Source organism: Aphelocoma coerulescens, chromosome 1, assembly GCF_041296385.1.
Source record: "Aphelocoma coerulescens isolate FSJ_1873_10779 chromosome 1, UR_Acoe_1.0, whole genome shotgun sequence".
Classification (NCBI taxonomy): Eukaryota; Metazoa; Chordata; class Aves; order Passeriformes; family Corvidae; genus Aphelocoma; species Aphelocoma coerulescens.
The window spans coordinates 59,975,382-59,997,458 of NC_091013.1; the positions used below are offsets into that span (position 1 = coordinate 59,975,382).

The 22,077-nt window shown below is 35.7% G+C and overlaps 1 protein-coding gene across 2 annotated transcripts in view; it reads right to left on the minus strand.

Moving 5' to 3' along the window:
• Positions 1–4,323: 4,323 nt before the first annotated feature.
• The window catches only part of PCDH17 (protocadherin 17), an 87,334-nt gene continuing 69,580 nt past the window's right edge, over positions 4,324–22,077 (minus strand). For both annotated transcript variants that reach the window (XM_069009519.1, XM_069009511.1), the window contains exons 4-5: positions 16,869–16,943; positions 4,324–8,939 (exon numbers count right to left, since the gene is read on the minus strand). In XM_069009519.1, the coding sequence (XP_068865620.1) occupies positions 8,257–8,939; positions 16,869–16,943 (758 nt within the window). In that variant the 3' untranslated portion in view covers positions 4,324–8,256. The remainder of the gene's footprint in view (positions 8,940–16,868; positions 16,944–22,077) is intronic.

Genomic DNA, 22,077 nt, shown 5'->3' on the forward strand with positions numbered 1-22,077 from the left:
AGACTACAGGAATTACTGGTTATCAGCAGAGCTGTCCCAGGTTTACATTCTTGATCCCACAGTAAGCTTGGCAAATCTCCATGAAAGCTTTTTGAACAAGAGTGCTTGATTCAGACATCCTCCAATTGTTTGTACTTCTCCTACTGTTGCCGTAATATGATGGGCCCCTGACATTTCACCTCTGCTAAAGGGATAAGATGTAACAGGAACTGGAAGTCTGCCTAAAGCATAGTATTCCTTTTCCTTCTCCATCTTGATTTCTGCTGCCAGACATATTAACACTGTAGCTGCAATGGTTTTATGATTTGCCAGAGCACAGAAGGTTATTAATAAGTGCAGAAGTAGGAATCTTTTAAAAAATATTACTCCTTTGGAAATTAAATGACTGTGTTTGCTGCATTATACAGGCTTTATCTGGCTTTCTAAAACTTCCATTACTCCCTACTGTTTCAGTCCACTGGAACAGGTGCATTTAGAAAATAATGGTGGTGGATTTATACTCATCAACAGTGTTACTCAACTGCGTTGTGGAAGGAAAAGTGTCTACAAACAAGGCTATATTTACTATTTTTCCTGTTTGGTTGTTTTTTGGTTTTGTTTTTTTTTTTTTTTTTTTTTTTTTTTCGGGGGGGGAGGGGGTGGGCTAGTTCCAGAGACTACTTTTTAAAAACTGTTACTTTTTCATAAACTGGGTGTTCTTTTCCTTTCAAAGGATTGCTGTGCCTTACTTTGGCATGTCCAAAAAGATGTACTAGCGAAATCCACCTTCTGTCATATTGGTTACCTAAAGGAGTCACCTAAACAGACTCTGCTAAGGTAACACTGGAGTGCTGAGTGGCAGTGAGCTGGTATATACCAGGGAGCTTGGTTCACTTATGCTGGCTGATGGAGGTGCAAAAATTATTATGGAAGCATAATTACCAACCCCTGGAGTCTCTTCCAGAAGAAGACACCACAAAAGGAGCCTAGAGTCTGAACAGGACCCTTATTCTGGTACTCTCCACTAATACTACAGCCCTTAAACAGAGGCAAAGCCACAGTGCTGTTAAGAAGCTTATCTTGTGGTCAAAGATAAAGGCTTATTAACAGTTGCTAATCTCTGTTCTAAATCTCTTATCATACAATGGTCCTGTCATGTTGTTAAAATAGTTTCACATGTATTCTTCTCTGCTGTATTTACTATATCCACATGGTATTTTACAAATCCTTATTAAATGATATAAGAGTGCTTATATTAATTTTGTTCTCAATTTAAAATGAGGCACAAGGGAATACAGAATCATTCCTATAGCTAATGCATCTTCAAGCATAGAAACTCAAAGGGTATTCAGCATAAATACAATTTCTCATCTGGTCTAAGACAGTTGTCCATAAACATATACTCATAATGAAATATCATGACTTTAAACTGCATTATAGTTAGAGGATATTAAATGTATCCAGAATACACATATCAGATTATTTTTCATCATAATTTCAGTACAAAAACTCCAAAAGGAAATAATTTTTACTGAAGATGAGATGGCTGTATGCTTAGTTACCAAGAAAAAATTCTTATTTTGAGCTGACTAGTTTATTGCAATATTCCTAATAAGATCCCCCACTGAACTCACAATAGTGAATGGAGAATGTGTTCATAAAAATATAAGTATTTTAATTTGAAAATAAAAATATTGTTTTAATATAGTTCAGCAGCTTTAATCAAATTTTAAACCAAAGAATTTTAAGAAATGAATTGAGGTCTTATCTACAAATATTATGATGAATGTTTTTTATTATATGGTAAGAAGTGTGAAATATCTTTGAAGACAAATAAGAAATTAACTCTAAATTCTCTACATTAGGTAAATTTTCAGTGTAAAGAATTCTAAATTGACTTATAAAAAGAAAGGAGGGGCAACTAATAGCCACAATTGTAGAAATCATTACAGCATGCAGCATCATAATTGATGCCTGTTGTAAAAGTTTTAAAAAATATATCCATGGAACATTTTCCTATGGACAGTAACAACAGAAATAGATAAATGTCATTTCTTGATGGTCAGACAAGTATGGTGTTTTCATTTCAATGCTGATGCCAGCCTAGTGATCCATTTTTATCACTCTCAAATCAAACCATTGAAAAGACTGTGTGTGATTGCCCTTAAAAAGATGGAAAATGTACATATATTAAAAAATGTAATTGCAAATTTGTTAGAGTATTTCTTGCAGACATTTCTGTACTACGACAGCAATCAATTGATTTCCAGACACAACTTCAGTGTTGTTTTTAACTTGGAAAACATTGAGGATTACTGGCTGTTTCCCTTGTTCCCTGGTAGCAGTTCAGTAGGTGTACTATAATAAAATTTCCATAGAGTTAGTGTTCAAAGTATTAAAGTATATGTTTTCAGAAATTGAATTTTCATTATTCCATTCCTCAGTAGGTCAAAATATGAATCTGCTCTTCAATCATCTGCTGTTTCAAGCTAGTCCTATACTATTAACTCTTACCAAGATAAATATCAGAATTTTTACAGACATTTTGGAGTCTTGCCCAAATCAAAGGTATTATCTCTAGCCTAGAGGATCTAAATGGGAAAATCACATCAGAACACCATTTTCAAAAAGTAACAAAGTGCCCAACATTTGACTAGTATGTATTTAGGAAAAAAAAATCTTCTTAAAAATATTAATAATAATTTGTCTCCCAGGCAGAGAAAAATGTTTTCCCAAAATTTGAACTAAATATTTTTGTGAGCCAGGCATTATCAGGAACCATCAACAATAAATAAACCAAGATGCTGTGCTCTTTTCCCTGAATCGTAACATATGCATTATGGAATATACATCTCACAAAATTCTTAGATGGCTCATTAATTCCCTGATCCATTTCTTCATGCACTGCTGAAACTAAGGTGACCTTTCGCAAATCAAAATATGCATACAGCAGACAGTTGTCCTTTCTACTGGAGAAATTTCATTTTTAGGGAAACATTACTAACTGAAGAAATAAGCTTTCAGCTACATCCACGTCTTAGACTCAATAAAGGATAAGGATAGGGTATTTATGCCATGAGTGAACACCCTGAAGCAGTAATACGTGGTTGGCTTAAAGGAGATCTAAGAATCTCTGTTTGACAGACTGGCCACTTTCCAAATAAGAAATCAATGACTCTGTATTCTGGGTAAAGAAAAGCCAGGATGGTTTATGACTTGTTCTGTATATACTGTGGATCCAGCCAAGCTCTGAATCACCCACAGTTGAAGACAGTAAAAGTAACATCCCATGTCCAGTGAGGTCATCAGTAGTATAAGGTACATTCTGTCAGGACTCTGCAGACAGTGGCTTGCTGGATTTTGGAAATCAGCCTGTAGAAAGACAAATATACTAGCAGGAAAAAGGGGAGATAACGTTGTATTTCAGTGCCTAGGATGGGAAGCTAACTAGATGCAGGCTAGTTTTTTTTTCTGGCAAGGAGACTTGCAGAACAAATGCAGTGGGTAAAAAGTAATTGGGTCTGCAGAAATAGCACACACCTTCGTAATACCTGTAGTATTCTGAACAAACTGAAATTCTATTTAGTCAAAACCAATGTCTATATACTTAATTACTTTTTAAAAAAAGCCCAAACAAGCAAACAGAAGTCAAAAACCCTAAAAAATCTGGTGTACAGTCTTTACACTATTTGGTATGTCATTGCTACGATCACGCAGGAACAGACAGAGAGGGCCACACATTCTGAGGGATTGATCATAATGCTCAAAGACATCAAAACCCAAACAAACAAAAGAGGTTAATGAAAGTGTTAAATTATAACAACAAACTCAAAAAAACAGACATAGAACTTGGTGAGATTTTTCCCAGCAATTTGTCACATTGTTTGCAGCAACATGAATAAAATTACTCACACTCTTAAGAAAGACACATTAAAAAAAAGAAGACAAAAACCAATCCTTTGCCTTCTTCAGGTTGTCCTTCTCCATTTGTTTAGTCTCCTGCTGGGCTGACAGTCTTTGAGGACTTACAACCCTACCCCATTTATAATGTTTTTGGTGAACTCACACCAGTGTACTAAACCAAAATAGCCTTTATTCAGCTCCATGTTTCTGTGAGCAAATAACAGCCTGTAGGGATTCAGTGCATCAGCTGCTTAAAAGATAAACCTGCCCAGCTTGATGAAAACTCTTCGCCACTTTCCTGTCGAGAGAAAACGGTTACACATTTCTAATAAATGAAGCAGGAACTGTCATTTTTTTGGCAAACTGATAACTAGCTGTAACAGCCGCATTGCCACAAGTTGCTTTTCCAAAGTAATTACCATCAGGCTCCCTGTGGTATGCAGTGTTTAACACATTTCTTCTGTGTTAATGAATGCAAAAGCAGGCAACACCACTATTAGTAATCGCTTTTTATTCGTAGTCCTCATTTTCCAGATAGGTCACATTAAACACAGCCATTAAACAATAGCGGTTGAGAAAATCCATACAATGTATGCTGCTTTTGTTTGGTTTTTTTGTGTCATTCACCAGTCATTGGTGCAACTTTGAGCCATATGGGGAGACAGGGGCTGATAAATGAGAATGCCAACCTGTATCACAATTGGGCCAGAGAAGTCAAAACCTTAATCAGATTTCATTCAATTACACTTCAAGTCAACAAATCTTGATAGCCAAAACTCCCATTTAAATTAATGCAATAATAATTGCTGCCTCATGTCAAAAGAAAGCAATTAAACAATAATGAGTGGGTGTATGTTATGCTAGCCTTCAGACACCTCCTTGACCTCAGCAATTTCCCTTCCATTTGACAGCAAGCAACATAAAAGCTTGTTTGAATGGTGTATCTTGCTCCACTATGAACAAAGTTTGACTTCTAGGGGTAACTTGGATTGGGAAGCCTCTATTCTTAAGTGGAAAATCACAGTCCAGGAGACTCTGTTTCCTCATAAATATGCCAATTAAAAAAAAATAAAGGGTCTGATTTTGAGTCCTGATTTGATTGGCCAATTGTATAAGGAACTCCCAGTTGCTGGCTTTTGTTAATTAAAAAAAGATACAGAATGCCTTATTTGCTATTCACAGTGTACAGTACAAATTTATTAGTTGCTTAACTTGCCTCCCTCAACTCCAACTTTCCTTTTATAATCTTGTGGCAGATATTTCCTTTCAGTTTTATAAAGCATGTGTGTAAAAAATGAGAGAAATAACTCATAAACTTTATCTTTCATTGCTGCCTCTTTCTCCAATAGTGATAGTAGAGATACCATGGAGAAAAAACACTTTAAATTCTTTTGTGTGCAGTACGTCCTTCACACACAATCATGTTAATTTTGAATGAACCAGCACAACTCACATTGTATAAGCTCTGCTGGTTTATTGGTTCATTATGAATCCATTTGAAATTGTGAAATAAATTTTTTAACCTGGGATATTCTTATACTGGGAAGGAGTATGCCAGAGTTCTACAAAACAAGGCAGTTGAAAGACAAATTAAAGAAAAGCAAGATTTCCTAAACTCCTCTATAAAGCTGTGAGTCATGAATTCTGAATTACCTCACAGTGGTAAATAAATAATCACTACTAAATACAGATAATGTGTTAAACAGCTAAAGCTAGTAAATCACTAGTGACAGAGAGCCTTAAGGTAAATTCCTCTTACATTGGCACAGCCCTTTCTCAGAATGTTGTGGTTTTATGTCTTCAGAAACATACAATGAATTGTACAATTGGTTACTCAGTGTTAAAATCATTTATAAAATACACAAATCTCCATCACTTGACTGCATTTACATACTGGCTTAGAGTTTGCTGAATAATGGATCTCACTGGCAGAGCTAAAGACTTGGTGCACAGACACTGAAGTGATGGGCACCACGGAAATACGTAGAAAAGACTGATCAAACAATAAGAAATCCTCTCCACTATGGAATTTCAAGCTATCAAGCTATCAAGCAAAACCAATCTCGGGTCTCCTGGCCAAAAAAAAAAAAAAATTATATAACACAGACAACACCACATTTTAGATACATAAATTGTCCAAAACATGGAGAGTAGCTTGATAAGACATGTACAAGATCCTTCCTTTTGCATATAATTGTAGACTTTTTTTAACAGGAGCCAAAAGCAAACTGTCAGAATTGCTGTCTCCCAAAGACAATTCATTGTAGGACTGACTAGCTAAAATCACCATTTAAATGCAATCCCAAAACTAAAATAGGCTGTTGAGTCAACTTTTTTCTTGAACTGATAAAAAACTATGGCTTGTGGTATTTCAGATTGCCAACCCTTTTTATAAACGTTTTTAAATTACAGATTAAATTTAAGAAACCAAATACATATTTTTTAAACAATGTGCCATAGTGGTATTTCCAGCAGAGTATCTGAAATATATAAGGGACAAATCCTGAGCCAAACATTTTATTCTTCTGCGTTTTCTTGTACTGTGGAAGTTCACTTGTTCTTTTCTAAGTTCCACCTGAAAGTAATTTTGAATTTTTTAAATGCAATAAAAACACTCTTAGGAAACAATAATAAAAAGTAGAAACTATATCCCAAGTTATTCTAAGTTATTCTGCAAATATTACTCAGATCAAGTGAAAAACTGACTAAAACCACCCCCTAGAATAAGCAGTATTTATCTAGAACTGCAGTAAGCAATTGCACATGCTAAAGTATCAGATAAAATACTGCTCATGCCACATTGGCATTGGCATAGGTTTCAGCTCTATAAACTTAATACCAAAACTTTGAAAATGGTGGCATCTCTGAAGAAGTCAATCAAATATCCTACATTGAACAGGCTGGCTGCATGTGTTGGGAAAAAAACCCAAGGAAGTTCCAGATGTTGGTTCGAGTGTAATTTTTGTTATTAAACATGGGTTTGCAATAGAAGCTTCTACAAGGACTTGCACATAACCATGACTGATGGACGTATTTCTAGGCTGTTCAGTTAGCTCCATCAGCTCACTCAAACACATTTTGAACAGATTATGTACTGCAGTACTTCGTAGACCATACATTAAACAAGAGACTTTGCTCTGAGGCACTGCTTCCCATATTCCATGGGGAAAAGGAAGCAGGAAAAAACAAAACTCATAGAGTTCGACAGCTACTGAGGCAACACTTGCCATTTACAATATAAGCCCAAATATTTTTGCAACACAACTATATATTAATTTAATAAAATACACAATATAGCTCTTATACACTCAACAATTTGGCTCATATGCACTGAATCTGCAATAAATCAATAAAAATATGTCATTTGATGTAAACACACTGAATTTTCTTACATTTGCACATTTAAATGACCATGTGATTTTTGTGGATGTCTGACATTTTCACTTTCCTGAGCTATTTTAGTGTCCACAAATGAATAAAAAAGTGTTAATAATGTTAATTTCTTTTCTGTATTACCCTTAAAGTAACTCTTTTTTTCCCAAACTTTATTTTACTTCCTTTTCTTTTTCTTTGAAAACTTACCACTAACTATTTATAGCTTTGTTGGACACTAAAACGCTAAATAGATATTAAAATCCTTTTTTTTTTTTTTCCTTTTATCAAGTGAATTAGCTTATGTGTGTGCAGGACAAGATGGACTATATACTTTTACATTTAACCTTAATATGATATGTAGTGTTTCATTAATGATGAGGATATGTTTTCTTGAATAATGATCTGGAATGGTTCTTTTTGATTTATTATTATTTTTTTTCTTTTTTTTCATATTTGTGGCAGATAACTTTGTACATAAATGTTTACCACAAATGAATGTTAATGTTTGGCGTCGCTTGGACTACTACAAGAACTCCTTATAGGACTTTCAGTAGAAGCCTGTGGTGGCTGCTGGAAATTCACCACAGATCAGCATTATTCAACCCTGTTTGTCTTGGGGTTTATACGTAAACAGTAAAGTCAGCATCAGCTATTGAGGACAGTCTTAAAGTATCAGACGTATTTCCAGTCCATCTTTCTCACACCTTCCTATCAGATTGTCAAAATGGCACTGTCTTTCCTTCTTTCATTTTGTTCTTGGTGTACTTGACTCTGTCCTAATGAAAGTTTGGTCAAAATGAAACCAGTGTTATCTGTCAAAAAGAAAGAGCAGTGAAAAGAACATACTTGTGGGCACTTCAGATGTTCACTAAAAGCCTTAAAGCAGCATTGGTCTTCCTTCATTCCTGTAATTCTGTTACAACCAGGGAATTTATTTATTTATTTACTTTCAATCAGCAGAAGAGGAATGCAACTGCCAGCCTGTCTTTATTTTCCCCCTCACTTTCTGATGGCCACAGGGTCGCTTCCCCGACAGTCCTGCAAGAGCTTGTCTATTTCTCTCACAACTTCCTCAGCATCCACCGACTCCCTGCCTAGATCCCGGGCTGAACGGTCTAACTGCTCCAGAACAGAGTCCATCTCACTTGAGTCTCGGCTCACTCGGGAATGCACGTCTGCAAAGGCCCTAGCCATCTGCTCTGATGCAATGAAGGAAGCGTCCTTTGACTGTTTACTGGGCGATAGATACTGACTGTCAGTTGACAAGTACTGGCTGCTTGGTTCAGCCAAGGCTCCTGATTTCACTTCACAACCATCCAGTGGTCCTTTTGTTGAGGTGCAAGGCTCAATGCATGTCTTGGTTGGGCTGCTCGATGCTGAGGGAACCTCCTGAAGCAGAGGACTCAGGGCACGTTTGGCTTTTAAGTAAGGTTTAACATTGGCAATGAGAATAGTGTGCTCTCTCTTGTCTTTCCCAAATGTACAAAAAGTCTTTTTCCCAGTGGGATTCACAGTTTCATATGTCTCAGTCTCAACGTTAGCTTCAACTGTGGGTACAAAGAGATTTGTGCGATAATCTGCATTCTCAGCCTGACTGGCTGCAGGGAACTGTGGCATCCAACACCTGTCAGAATGACCAAGCACTCTGCATTCATCTGTGCAGTTAACACATTCTTCTTGTTCTGCAAAACAAAGGAGAAAGAGAAAAAACTCTAATTATAAGTGGATTTATTTAGACTAATGGATAGGCTATGATCATCACGTGATGGGCTTACTTGACATCTGGTTTCTTAATTATGGAGAAAAAGAAGAAGCTATAATTAAAATATTTCAGAAGGTTTGCATAAACCTGTTAGTTGAGACAATAGATTTATTTAAGTCTGTTCTCCACATATTAAAGCATTCACACAGCCCAATGGAAGTATAAAGGGGTCATTAGAGAATCATTCTCAGTGGAATTGAGCTTCATCTGTAAACTAATCTGCTGTAGAAATCTTTTAGGCTTTGTTCTGTAAAACTCATACTGGCAAAGAGTGAACAGTACTTAGGGAACTCAAAAGGAATTATAAGGATTAATTTTTCAAATCAAATAACTGAGCAGTGACTGCCTTTCTGGAAATACAAACACTTCATAAAAATCACCAAGCTGTTTTTTCTTTTTTTGTCACCTCCATTTCATTTGTAATTGTTATGTTCCGTGACAGACACAAAATAAAAAGGTTTTCTTAAAAAGCCTACTTTTCCTGCTGAGAACAGAGAACTAGAATCTTCCATCAGTATGTATTAAATACAAGCTTGTCAAAAAGTGCATATTGCAATTTTATTAGACATGAGTATGGAATCATGTAATCAGTTTTCCCCTTTATTGTTTTGGTGCAAGTAAGTGAAAATGGATTTGCTCAATACATACAGTTTGGAAGAATGACAAACCGTAACACACTCTATTTGAACTGATGATGTTTTCAGGTATGATTTCTATATCCTTATTTCTTTCAAAGAGTATAATTAAATGACATCCCTTTGTTGCACTTTCAGAACATAAGTTTTAATGCTTCCTATTATACAATTCAAAGAAAACATTCTGTTTTAAAAACTGTGGCTTGTGTGTCATTTACATTTAATTGTTACATTTGGGCCAATATTTACTGTCTTATAATTGTACTCACAACTCTAACCAATTACCAGGAATAAGAAAAATAATAAATAAAATAAATCCTTTTATCATGTCTAGGTTTCAGTTAACTATACATTGATCTTTAGATATTAATCATTTTTCTTTCACAAAATGGGCAGATGGGTTCAATACCCATTTTATTTGAGGGATTTAGTATTTAAAAAATGCCTAGAGTTCCATTTAGACAAAAACTGTTTGTATACCTTTAAAGATAAGGATGAAACACATATAGAAACATGGAAAACGAGTCTTCAGAAAAGCAGAACAAAAATGTTGACCCAAAGATGGGGAGAATTTAAACAATCATCGTCTTTCTAAATTACAAAACAAATTCCTACTAATCTTATATCACTACCTGATTAATGGGTGATTGTACTGCAGAAACATGAGAAAAGAAACACCAAAGGTGCTATGGGAATCCAAGAGTGTAAACGGTTTTTCACATTTCTATAAAGATATAAATAAATAGGACTTAAATTAAACTAAAATTGTATTATGTCACAGTGATATTAAACTGGGATAATTTGCTCAGAACTGATACTTGTTAATGATACAGTTGTGTGAAAAAGTGTCATTCTGTATATGTGAATCCTTCCTTGAAGACTTTAAAATCTAATTCTGGTGTAAGCCCTGAAAAAATACCAAAAGCAAGAGAGAATTAGGTACAGGGACAGCAAAACAAAGTGATTGTTGAGGAAAGGATGTAACAAAAATGCTTTAAACATAAAATTCATAGGGGTGAGTCAGTCTCAGCTGTGTACCTGGTAAAATCATGGAACAGATCTTCCTGGAAGATGTATCAAAACTTTTGGAAGATGGGGAGGTGATTAGACACAGACAACAAGGCTTCACTGAGGACAGATTGTGTCTGACTAATCTGGCGGCTTTCTATGATGGAGTGACTGCATCAGTGAACAAAGCAAAGTCTTTTGTGAGGCCTTTGCTATGGTTAAATATTGATATGGCCACAATATTCTTGGTGCTAAATTGGAGATTGATGGATTTGATGACGGACTGTCAGGTCAGTAAGGCACTGGCTGGATGGTCACGTGCAAAGAGTTGCAGTCAATGTCCAAGTGGAAACCAATAATGAGATGTGCTCCTTCAGGGTCCACATTGGGAACAACATTATTTACTACCTGCATTAATGAGATAGACAATGGAACTGAGTGCACCCTCGGATCACAACAAGCTGAGTGGTGCATCTGATTCACTGGAGGGAAGGGATGCCATCCAGAGGGACTGTGACAGGCTTGAGAGGTGGGGGCCAGTTGAACATCATGAAGTTCAACAAGTCCAAGTGCAAGGTCCTGCACCTGGGTTGGAGAATTCACCAGTACCAACACAGACTGGGGGACGGATGGATTGAGAGCAGACCTGTTGAGAAGGATTGGGGATATTGGTGGATGAAAAGCTGGGCATGAGCCAGCAGTGTATTCTTGCAGCCCAGACAGCCAGTTGTGTCTGGGGCTGCATAAACTGAAAGAAAGCAGATTTATATTGTACATGAGGTAGAAACGCTTTGATATGAGAGTTGTGAGACACTGGAAGAGATTTCCCAGATTAATCGTGGATGTCCCATCAGTGCAAGATTTCAAAGTCAGGTTGGACAGGACCTTGAGCAACCTGATATAGTGATGGACATTCCTGCCTATGGCAGATATTTCAAGGTCCTTTCTGACACAAACCATTCAATGATTCTATGACCTCCAAGGAAAACTAATCCACACACTGGTTTTAGTATACAATAAAAATTAAAATTACCATGACGAAAAGCAGGAGTAAAATAACCCCAACCTTGGGACTGTAACACAGTGGTAAAACTGAAAAGAATTTAAGGAAGAAATTTAAGTTTGAGTTTGATTTTATTTCACTTGAATGAGATGGCATCGGTATGCATAGCCGCAGAGACAACATATGTGTGGCAATTGCTTAATGAAATGGGAGCCATACAAATGAAGGACATAGCTATACACCTCATTCCACCCATTAGTTCACCTCCACTAAAGTTCTCTGTATCTAGTTTTCCAGAGCTTCTACAGCATCAAACAGCTGCTGCTTAAAACAGCCATGTGAAACTGCTGCTCTCTCTGTCTCTCTCTAAAAAAAAATCCCCAACCAACCAAACTCCTCCTTCTCCAAAGAAACACACCCAGAAACATAAAACTCCACAAAAACCAAATCAATATATTTTTAAAAACATCCTCACCTTCCTGATCCTTCAGAGTAAATTTGTGGCAAGCTCAGCCTCTAGCTTTAAAAGTGGACTTACAGAAATAGGAGAAATAGGTTTTTTCTTTAGGATTTTCCTTAACAATATCTGAAGTTATTTTTCTCTTACATGGAATTCATGACAGTGCTGAGTAAAACCCTTCTGGCACTTTTAAAGGTTTACCTAAACAACTAATCAACTTTGCAACTAAATTTTATGTTGTAAGCTTAACTATCCTTTGTATGGATATTTGTAAACAAGTTGGTTGCTTTGTAACAAAAGAGAAAAATAAAACCTTGCTGCATGTTAGCTACCATAAAAAGCTCAGAACTGCACTATCAATGGACCAGTAATTTTCTCTGTTCCTCTCTTTTCAATTACTCTATCAGAGCAAGATCCCTATTTGCTCCTTCCTTTCTCACATAAAAATAACCCAAACATTACAGTTTATTGCATTATATCACAAAAAGGCCATCTCTAGAAGGAAAACTGTTTCTGTCTTTCAGGTAGTAGTTCTCTGTCATATTCTTTTAAAATACATTAAATAAATATTCATATATATCTATATACAATTCTCTGCTACCTACATTGACAACACTATATATATATATTTATATATATGAAATATAGAACAGGGAAATTCTATTTTGACACTGACTCTTTTTCTAAAACTCGAATGAACTGTATTTCTTTAAAAAAAATGTTCCCTAAACTAAGACTGAAACGAACAAACTCAAGATGAAAGGTAAAGATCAGAGAAGTTCTCAGCCACTGGAAATAAATACTGTAAACTTATCAAGTAGGTATTCAGTACTGTGCAAAAAAACTATGCTTTGAGATTTTCAACACTCATTAGGTTAATTTATTGCAACCAAGTTATGTTGGAAGATTTCTATTTTTAGCTTTCACACGTGCACGCACATACACTGCTATGAGGAGGGGCCTTACACAGTGTTCAGATTATTCATTACTGCCAACAAAAATACAAATCCTGCTGGCAATCTCTAGGTAAAAGAGGTATATATATATATCATATAGCATATATATGTTATATATATATTGCACGCTGTATCTTTTTTCCCCTTCTCATTTCCTGTATTTGTTAAAGCAATTTTTATACTTGCATTTCTACTCACTGTATTGACTAACTTTCCATTTCTGCTCCCTGGACATCGTAGCAGCGACTGAATTAAATATGAAGGCAAAAAAGAACAAAAAAAAGTACTGAATGTCCTTGAATTGAAGCCCACCTGCATTGCATGAGCTTTGGTGCTCTAGCCCTGAAAATCTCTGTCTTTTCATTTCACTCTTTTATGTCACATCACAGGGAACGGATTTTGAGTATTGATTATCATACATTATAAGCTGCTTGTCTTGCCATTAGCCTGTAATTTTGACTGCTACAGCTAGCACACAGTGAAGAAAATCGAACAGGGACTTTTGTACTAGTAGCAGAAACTGCAAACACGAAGTGAACTATCACCACCAAGGGCCAAATTAGTACACACGAGAAAATAGAATCAATGTAAAGGCAAATATATAAATATATCTATGTAAAATAGGTCATATGCTGTGCTGTACAGCAAGATGTGCTGGTAGAGTGATATGCACCATCGGTCTTTATCTCTGTGCTTGTCTCCCCCCTGTTGAAAATAAACCCTTAACAGTGCACGTGTGTACAATAAACAGAAGCAGTCTAGAGGTTTTCCTAACTCTCTGGAGCTTTAAGGGTAAACAGTCAGAAGTGCTTTATGCACTTAGGGGAGAACATACACTAAAATAGAACTGCTAAATTATCAGCCGTAGAAAGAAAAGGAAACAAGATATCTGTAAACAACAGTCGCCTGGATAGGAAACATATTCTGGATGGAAATTTAAAGATGGTGTAGGGTGAAAGCTATATTGGCAACATATAAAATGCAATGCAAGGTATGTATTTTGGTGCAGCAGAAGACGTATCTTACACATTTTATTCTATTACCAGAGGAACTATATTTAACACTATCCTTCCATAGCAAGCTAAAAGAAAAAGAACCTTTTATTGTGGTATCTACAATTTCCTACACTTTCTTTATAAATATTGTGAACAGAATTAATTATGGGTACTGATTTCACCCTAAATATATTGCACTATGAAGTTAATTAATTAATGCTTTAGATAGCTGGCTCCTTTCAAAGGATAAAACAGATACATCTTATTTTGACTCACTAATTATATTAAATTTGCATAATGATAACAAAGGAGAAGCTCAAGAATTATTACTTTTTAAAGTAGTGACTCAGGGTGGACAAAACAAGTCAATAAATACAATATTTTCTGCAATTTAACTGGACCCTAATTATTTCAATTACACATACATGCAAGACAGAAAAACAAATGTAAGGTAAACATCAGCATGCAAATATTTCCAAGAAATAGTTTATGTACTATGCTTATAGGATGAAGAACACTATAGTCTGTATTGAAGTACTCCATACGATTTAATACTAAATGTCAAGATCCCCATACATGGGATGTCAGACTATAAATATATGTATATGCACACACATATATATATATGTATGCTTTTATACATATTTATGTAAATAAATGAATCTACGTATATTTAATGTCTGATTTCCCCTATACACAAGCCTGGATATATAACTAGGTGTAGACTTATACCTACACCTAGACCTATGTCATCCTATTTCTCACAAAGCCTGTAAATTATTTTATCAAATTTTATTTGGAATTAAACAAGGCAGACAGAGTTCAGATCAATATAATTTGTAGGATTTGAACTGATAAATAGTCATTCAAGTGCATTCTTTTCTAAGAACTTCTTACAAAATATTTAAAAATGTAGCTTTTTATTGCCATTTGTTCACTGATAAAGACTAAATAAGAATATGGCTAGATAAGTACATGAATAACACTAAATCTTTTAAAGTGTCAGTAGCTTTTGTTATTTTTCATTGTCCTAGGAAAGCCTGTCTTTCAGATATCCTTTTTTCTCTTTCAATGGGAGATGTCTAGTTTTTACTATTGAATAAACACCTTCTTCTAACTGACTGTTTTTAAAATTCCTTTCTATAAATATGGAAGTTAAAAATAAGCATTAATTTTCAGGGATGGTTCATAGCTTGATCCAGTTGACTGGAATGGCTATCAACTAACAGATCCAAATAAAAAATAAACCAGAGGACCCATTTTAAAATGTATGCCACCTTCTGTTTGAAAACATACCTTCACTTTTACAATGTGCATTACAGAGATTGCATTACAGAGAGTAGTAAAGAACATCTTTGATAACTGTTTTTTCACATGACAAAGATCTGCCTATGAATGCATACATAGAGTTCACACTGACTTGTCTAGGAGATCGATTCCTTTCACTCTTGATGTTGTGAATTTGTGTTCATGATTGAAAATATTTCCATTTAGCATTTACTCAGTAATGAAACAAGATGTAAAATTCTCTGCAGGTTATATTTCTCTGGTCTAACCACAAACACACTATTCTTTACTGTGAGGGTGGTGAGGCACTGGAACAGGTTGTCCCATCCCTGGAGGTATCCAAGGCCAGGGTGGATGGGGCTTTGAGCAACCTGGTTTAGTGGAAGGTGTCCCTGCCCATGACAGGGCAGCTGGAATGAGATGATCTTTAAAATCCCTTCCAAACCAAACCATTCTATGATTCTATGTAAAAAACCTCCACCAACACCAGTACTTGCTTTAGACTAATAAAATAATGTTATGCTTCATATTTTTAATACCTTAAATAGATATGAAAGATCTGTATTTTCTGTACATATGTGTAAGCAGATGGACAATAAATGCCACATAATATCTAACAGAGAATGCAATTAACTCTGCTTTTCAGAACTTCAGTAATTCCTAAAATATGACCAGAAAGCCTCACAGAATTTACATTAAATTGTGGGTTAGCTTTTTTTTGTTTGTTTGTTTTAATTTGAGGGAGGCAATTGCCTTTACTAAAGAACTGGAAAGACTATAAGTAGATATTTATTACAGGAGAAAAATAATGTGTGCTTTGGCATGTCCTAAACACTGGGTCTATATGACATGTCTATTGAGAACAATCAGTTAAAGCACTACTTCTGTGGTTGGATTTCTGTTTAATTACAATTGATTTTGACATAAATGAGCAGAGGTAAACAAATACTTCTATACTTCTCTTGCTGTTATTAAACAGAGCTGTCTCCTATCTGAGTATTTATATTGGCTTGTCTGTTTAAAGGCTCCTTTCAGTCAGGCAAAGCAATTATGTAGCTCAGATTAGCAAAATGACTGGCAGTAAAATGAGAGTGGACTGCCACATTTTTAAACCTCTTGGATCTCATGTTTTTCTCCTGGTATTATAAACACAAGTTTCTGAGGTCTATAATTCTTACCTAGTTTCCCACAGGTGATGTTGGGTTTTTGTTTGGTTGTTTTTGTTCGCTTGTTTTCTGGACACAGGATAAAGACAATATATGTTTTATATTGTTATGACATGAAATGCTTCAAAAGGCATAAAAACATGATGGCCTATGGATTTAGTTCTAGTTCACGTTTGTCCCAGACAATAAATATTGGAGGAATATTTCAGGATTACAGGGAGCACTACAGAAAATTTAAAATATTTCTTACAGAAGTATGCTTTAATTAAATGCTTACAATTTAATGACAATCACATATTTTTATTTAAAAAAAAAATAGAAAGAAAATATTTGCGTTACCTGAAAATTTTCCGTCTTCACAGCGGGCTGGTCCACAGATCCCAACAATGGGTCTTTGGCCTCTGCCTTGCTGTTCTGGAGGCAAATCAGACCTGTGAGTCACAGACAGGGATAGGCTCTGCTTCCAAAATTCACAACGTCAAAACTTCTGCAGCAGAAAAACAGCTTCTACTTATGGTCCAGACACAGCTCATGGCCCTTGAATTTTTTCATTATTTTTTCAATGGTAAAATCTCACATGTTTATAGTTGGCAATAAACTAAAAATGTTTAACTAGTAAAAAGCATGTCTCATTTCTTCCTAATAGAGGAGAAAGAGAAGGATGGACACCCAGTCTTGATTTTCAGTGTTTGCCTATAAGTTGACTGGGCCTGACTCAAATCTGCAGTGTAAAGACCATACAACAGTCATGAAACAGTCATTTTGGTCTCTTCCCCATCCCACACAAAAAAAGTCTTTCTAGCCCAGGGCTGCAGGGAGCAAATATACAAAGGCCAGCTGTGCTAGCCCTGCACTTAGCTGAGAAGCTACTGGGAAACCTGAGCAATATGACACATTGATAGTTTTAAACTGTAAATCTTTGTTGCAGAGCCCCAAAGCTGTTTCTTGAGAAAGAAGGAGAACTAAACTGCAGTAATTAACAGAGGAGAACAGCCTTGTGGATCTTTTAGAAAGCACGTTTTTAATATAGCCCATTTTCACTCCTGATCAAGGCAGTGCCAAAGATACTACAACGGGATTGCTTCACCACTAGCATCTACAAATACAAGGATTCCTAAATCTGAAACCTGACTGAATTTGTGTAATCATTTGCACAATTTGCATGATATTCACATTTTTTTTTGCTAACTTTATTGTGAGCTAGTCATAATTACAGTATCAATGATTTCCATATCTAATTTGCAGCATTTTCTAAATGCTGCATACTGTAGTGTGGCAGTGTTTAGTAATCTAGTCATTAACCAGGACCATTGTGAGCCATCCTATACAAATATTAACAGATCGTATAGTTAGAGACAAAAGGTAAGAAGTGATTATGACAAACAAAAGCAATGAATGGGAAGGAAAGACAACATTAATGAAAATATAATCACGCTGTTGACATTTCCTGAAAATACCAATATAAAAGCTCCATAATTTAAAGGAGCTATCCCCATCTGTCACACCATCAAGCCACCAACGATGAGCTATATGTTACACCACTGAACCTTCCTTACCCATTGCCAATTATCTCAATATACAAATCTTTAATTAGAAGGCACCAAGCCTTTCATTTTGCAAGCTTGCCTCAAATTTGGATACGACAACTTGTTTACAGATATTGCCTGAGGAGGGTGCCACTGAGGAGAGAGACATGACAGGCTTATGAAGAAATCTTTATGTTCTTTTGATGTTTACTTCCTGATTGTAGGTAGACTCTGTTGAATGGAAGTCTGTCAGCTTCTGTGTAGGAGCCCAGGAGGTTTTGCCCAAAACAGAATCAATGCAGTAACGCTCTTCAAATGCTGTTTTCCTTTGCAAAGTCTCATAAAAATAACTGAAAAAGCTACATGGATGCTGAACCATTCAAAATCTGGCCACTTTGGTGAAAGAGAGTATTTTCCTTCACATTCCTGCCAGTATGCCTGGATTTACAAAAATCCTTCAACAGCCATAATGAGACCAGAATTGTTTTATACTCTTAGATGGAAAAGCTTACTGGGTATCATCCTCTGACTTCAAAAGGTTGATGTCCCAAGTGGGTCATATACTTTAGACTTCATTGAAGGTACAATGCATCTGACTGAACAGGAGGAAGACCACTTTTCATGATGCTTCTCTCAGAAAAAACTTTAGGTTGTCTAGACATCTTAAGGAGCTCTCACTTAGACATAGAGAAATTATTTAAGAGTTTCATATAGAGTCTTCCCATGCTAAATAACATATTCATTATTGTATGATGGTCCCTTAGACTATTATTTAGGAGATTACTGGTGTGTTATTACCACTTTCGAAAGAGATTTGTGGAATGGGATTACCCTTGTGCCAATTTATGAAGAACCCACATTCTCTTAGCAATTTAAGCTTCATAATGCTATCCTACTTAACTTTCTGCCTGGATAGTGCTCCAATTAGATCAATCAGAAAGGATAATTAAGGATGCCTTTTTCAAATCTGACTCTCTAAATATAACTAGTTTGGTGAAGAGAATTATACATGTAAACAGATTCAACACCACATTTTCAGATATTCCATGAGCAGTGAATTAATTTCTGAAAGACACGTACTGAAGATGCCTTCAGAATATTCATATCTTCCTTTCCCCTGATCCTTCATCAAGAACTCTAAGTTACAGATCACTTTCTTATATTTCAAGGATTGAGGAGATTATTGATATTAACACCACTAATACAGAAAAATCTCTCCTACTACTTACTTTTACGTGCAGCAGTTCAGCTGCTCAACTGAGAGTTACCTTTTTACTTGACATCTTTTCATTTTTTATACCTTCAATTTCTGAAATGATGTCAGAATACTTTGATGAGACAAAAGATAGCTTTAAGAAAAATTGTCAATTTGGGAACTATTTCCAAAGATGTTGTCACTATGCATTCTTTGTTTTCACTAATATCTTCACTTTTTAAGCCTCCTAACTATTGGAAGCTATTTTTCTGGTGTCTAGCAACCTCCAATCTGAGCTATGGTCTTAGAAAAAGTGTATTTTAGTCTTGGAGATAGATTTAAAAGCTAATTACAAACATCACTGCCAAGTAAGATGCAGTCAGGGTAATTTCTGTTAGCTGTGCCCTCAATTTATTTATGTGAACAACTTGGAAATCAGCAGTGAAGCATTAGATAAGTTAAACACTGTTCTGGTAAAGCAAGTAAAAGATGCAGCTGTTAAAGTTAAAGCTGCAGAAGGATTCAGAATAATCCAGTTAATATCAATCTATTGACATCCTTTAAGAAGATCTTTACTCTGTAGAGATGATGAAGATGTTACACCCCTAGAAATGGGGAAGACATGCTATAAAATGCAGTAAAACCTATTCTAAATATGGATCATTGTAAACTTTCTCAGGATATTTAAAGCAATAGTTTCATTTACTGGATCTTATCACTATAATATTTACTTGATTTAGGGTTTCATGTATACTTTCCAACATGACTTGATTTTAATGGGTCCCACTCCTCCCAGGCTTGTTGTTGTATTGGAAAAACAAGGCAAGAGACCTGTGCAGTTATTATTAGCTTGAATTCTGAGTATCACAGATAAGGGAAAGCAGAGAAATCTGAGCCCCAATACCTACTGCATGGTTCTTCAAAAACAGCCTCTGGGTTTCCTAATAAAAATGTAGCTTTGCTTTGTTTTTCTTTAAGAAGAAGAATTGCTTTAATTCCCAAGGAGACAAAAATAAAGCACCATATCTGAAAGTAAGGCTCAGCCTGACCTTGAACAAATTCTGTAAGGAACAAAGGTAAGAAAAAATTGTCTTATGGGAAAAAGAATCAAACTTTTTGTTGTTTTGTGTCCACCTGTTACATAGGTGCCTGTGCTCAGGCACGGTATGTATACCTCTTCTCAGGTACCTAAGAAACAGTCTAGCAGAGCTCTAAACTTATTTGTAAGCTCTCAAGTGACTCTCTGCAGTTCCAGCTGAAGATGGATACAAGGCAGCTAATTTGCTACCACCATGGGAAAATGTTATAACATAAAAACATTCCCTCCCTTTGCTTCAAAACTGTCGAGTGCCTAGGGAGCCCGACTATTTGTAGAGCTGATACTATGCATATGCTTCCTCTGTAGCTGTTACATGCATACATCTGGCATCTGTCTCTGTGTTAAACAGACTTAATTGTCCCTAGTATTACTATGTAGAAACCCTCTAACCTAGATGGGTAATGTGAAAGAAATAAATGAAAGGATCGATACGATTTTTTTTTTGTGGCATTTTTTTTGCATTATTGGCAAGATATGCAATGAGCTCTGTACTACAGCTATAATAAAAATATTTTAGCTGTGCCTTCTGTGAAACTTTAGATAGAGATTATGTTCTTCTCTTAGCATGACATTGGTACTTTGTAGTCTTTTAATCAAATGGGGTTTTTTTAGCTGGAACCCTTTTTCCATTTATTCCTGTTTTATTTTTTTCCTTTCTTGATTGTTTATGACCTCTCTTTTATCCACATCAGACTTCAGAGCTTTTAATCGTTTGCTAGACATAGCTGGACTGATTCTGAGGATATGTAATTTCTTTTTTTTAGGGGTTATTAGGGGGACTCTACATGTTAGTACGTTATTCAGCTCACTTCCCAGCAAAGTCAAGACTCAGGCAAGGCAAAACACTTGATTTCAGATTTCAATATATTTTTAAAAGATCAAAGAGCATGGAAAATCTTGTTCTTTGGTTAGACAGACCATGCAGAACAGTAATACTCTGAAAGGTGGAGGTAGCTGCATAAAACTAATACCAAAGTGAAGGTGTTTTGAAGTTACTTTAACCTTTGTGTCAATGTTCATCTCAAAATCCCCCAGCAAAGTAAAAAAAAAAAATGCTTTTAATTGAGAAAACACACAGAAATGAGTTCTTCCTGTAAAATAAGAGGAAAAAAATTTGCTTCTTTGACATTATTCATGATAGCAAAGATGAAATATCCTCAAGGTGCTTCTTCTACTAAGATTCATTTCTTTGAGCAAGACTATAAAACATAGACTTTCCTAATGCAACTCTACCTGCCCAAGTCTATTTAGGACTCAGAGTAAAGCTATTCCTACAGCTGAGACCTGACTTCCTCCTACTGTGAGCATTAAATGCTAGGGAGTAGGAAGACAGGCCATAGGTTTTCACCCCTCCTGTTAATGTTTTATTATCATGCAACAGCAAAGCAAACGATAGAGAGCTTCCCTTTAACCTCCTGCTTAAGGGAGAGGTCTTGTCAGTCAAGGGACTGAATAAAAGCCCACAGAATGTAGATTCAGATGCTGAATATTATTTTCATCAGAGACATAACAGCAGCTATAAAACAGAATAATTTCATTCAACAAACAGAGAAAGTCACATAATCTAATTTTTGACAATTCAAATTATGCTAGAATTTTTATGGCATCTTTGGAGACAGTGGAGAGGAAAGGATTCAGAGAGCCATTCAGAATGCCATTGAAAGGCTCCAGACCTAAGACACTTCATAGGTAGGTCTACCTATCTTCATGTGCATGGAGCTGATGTCC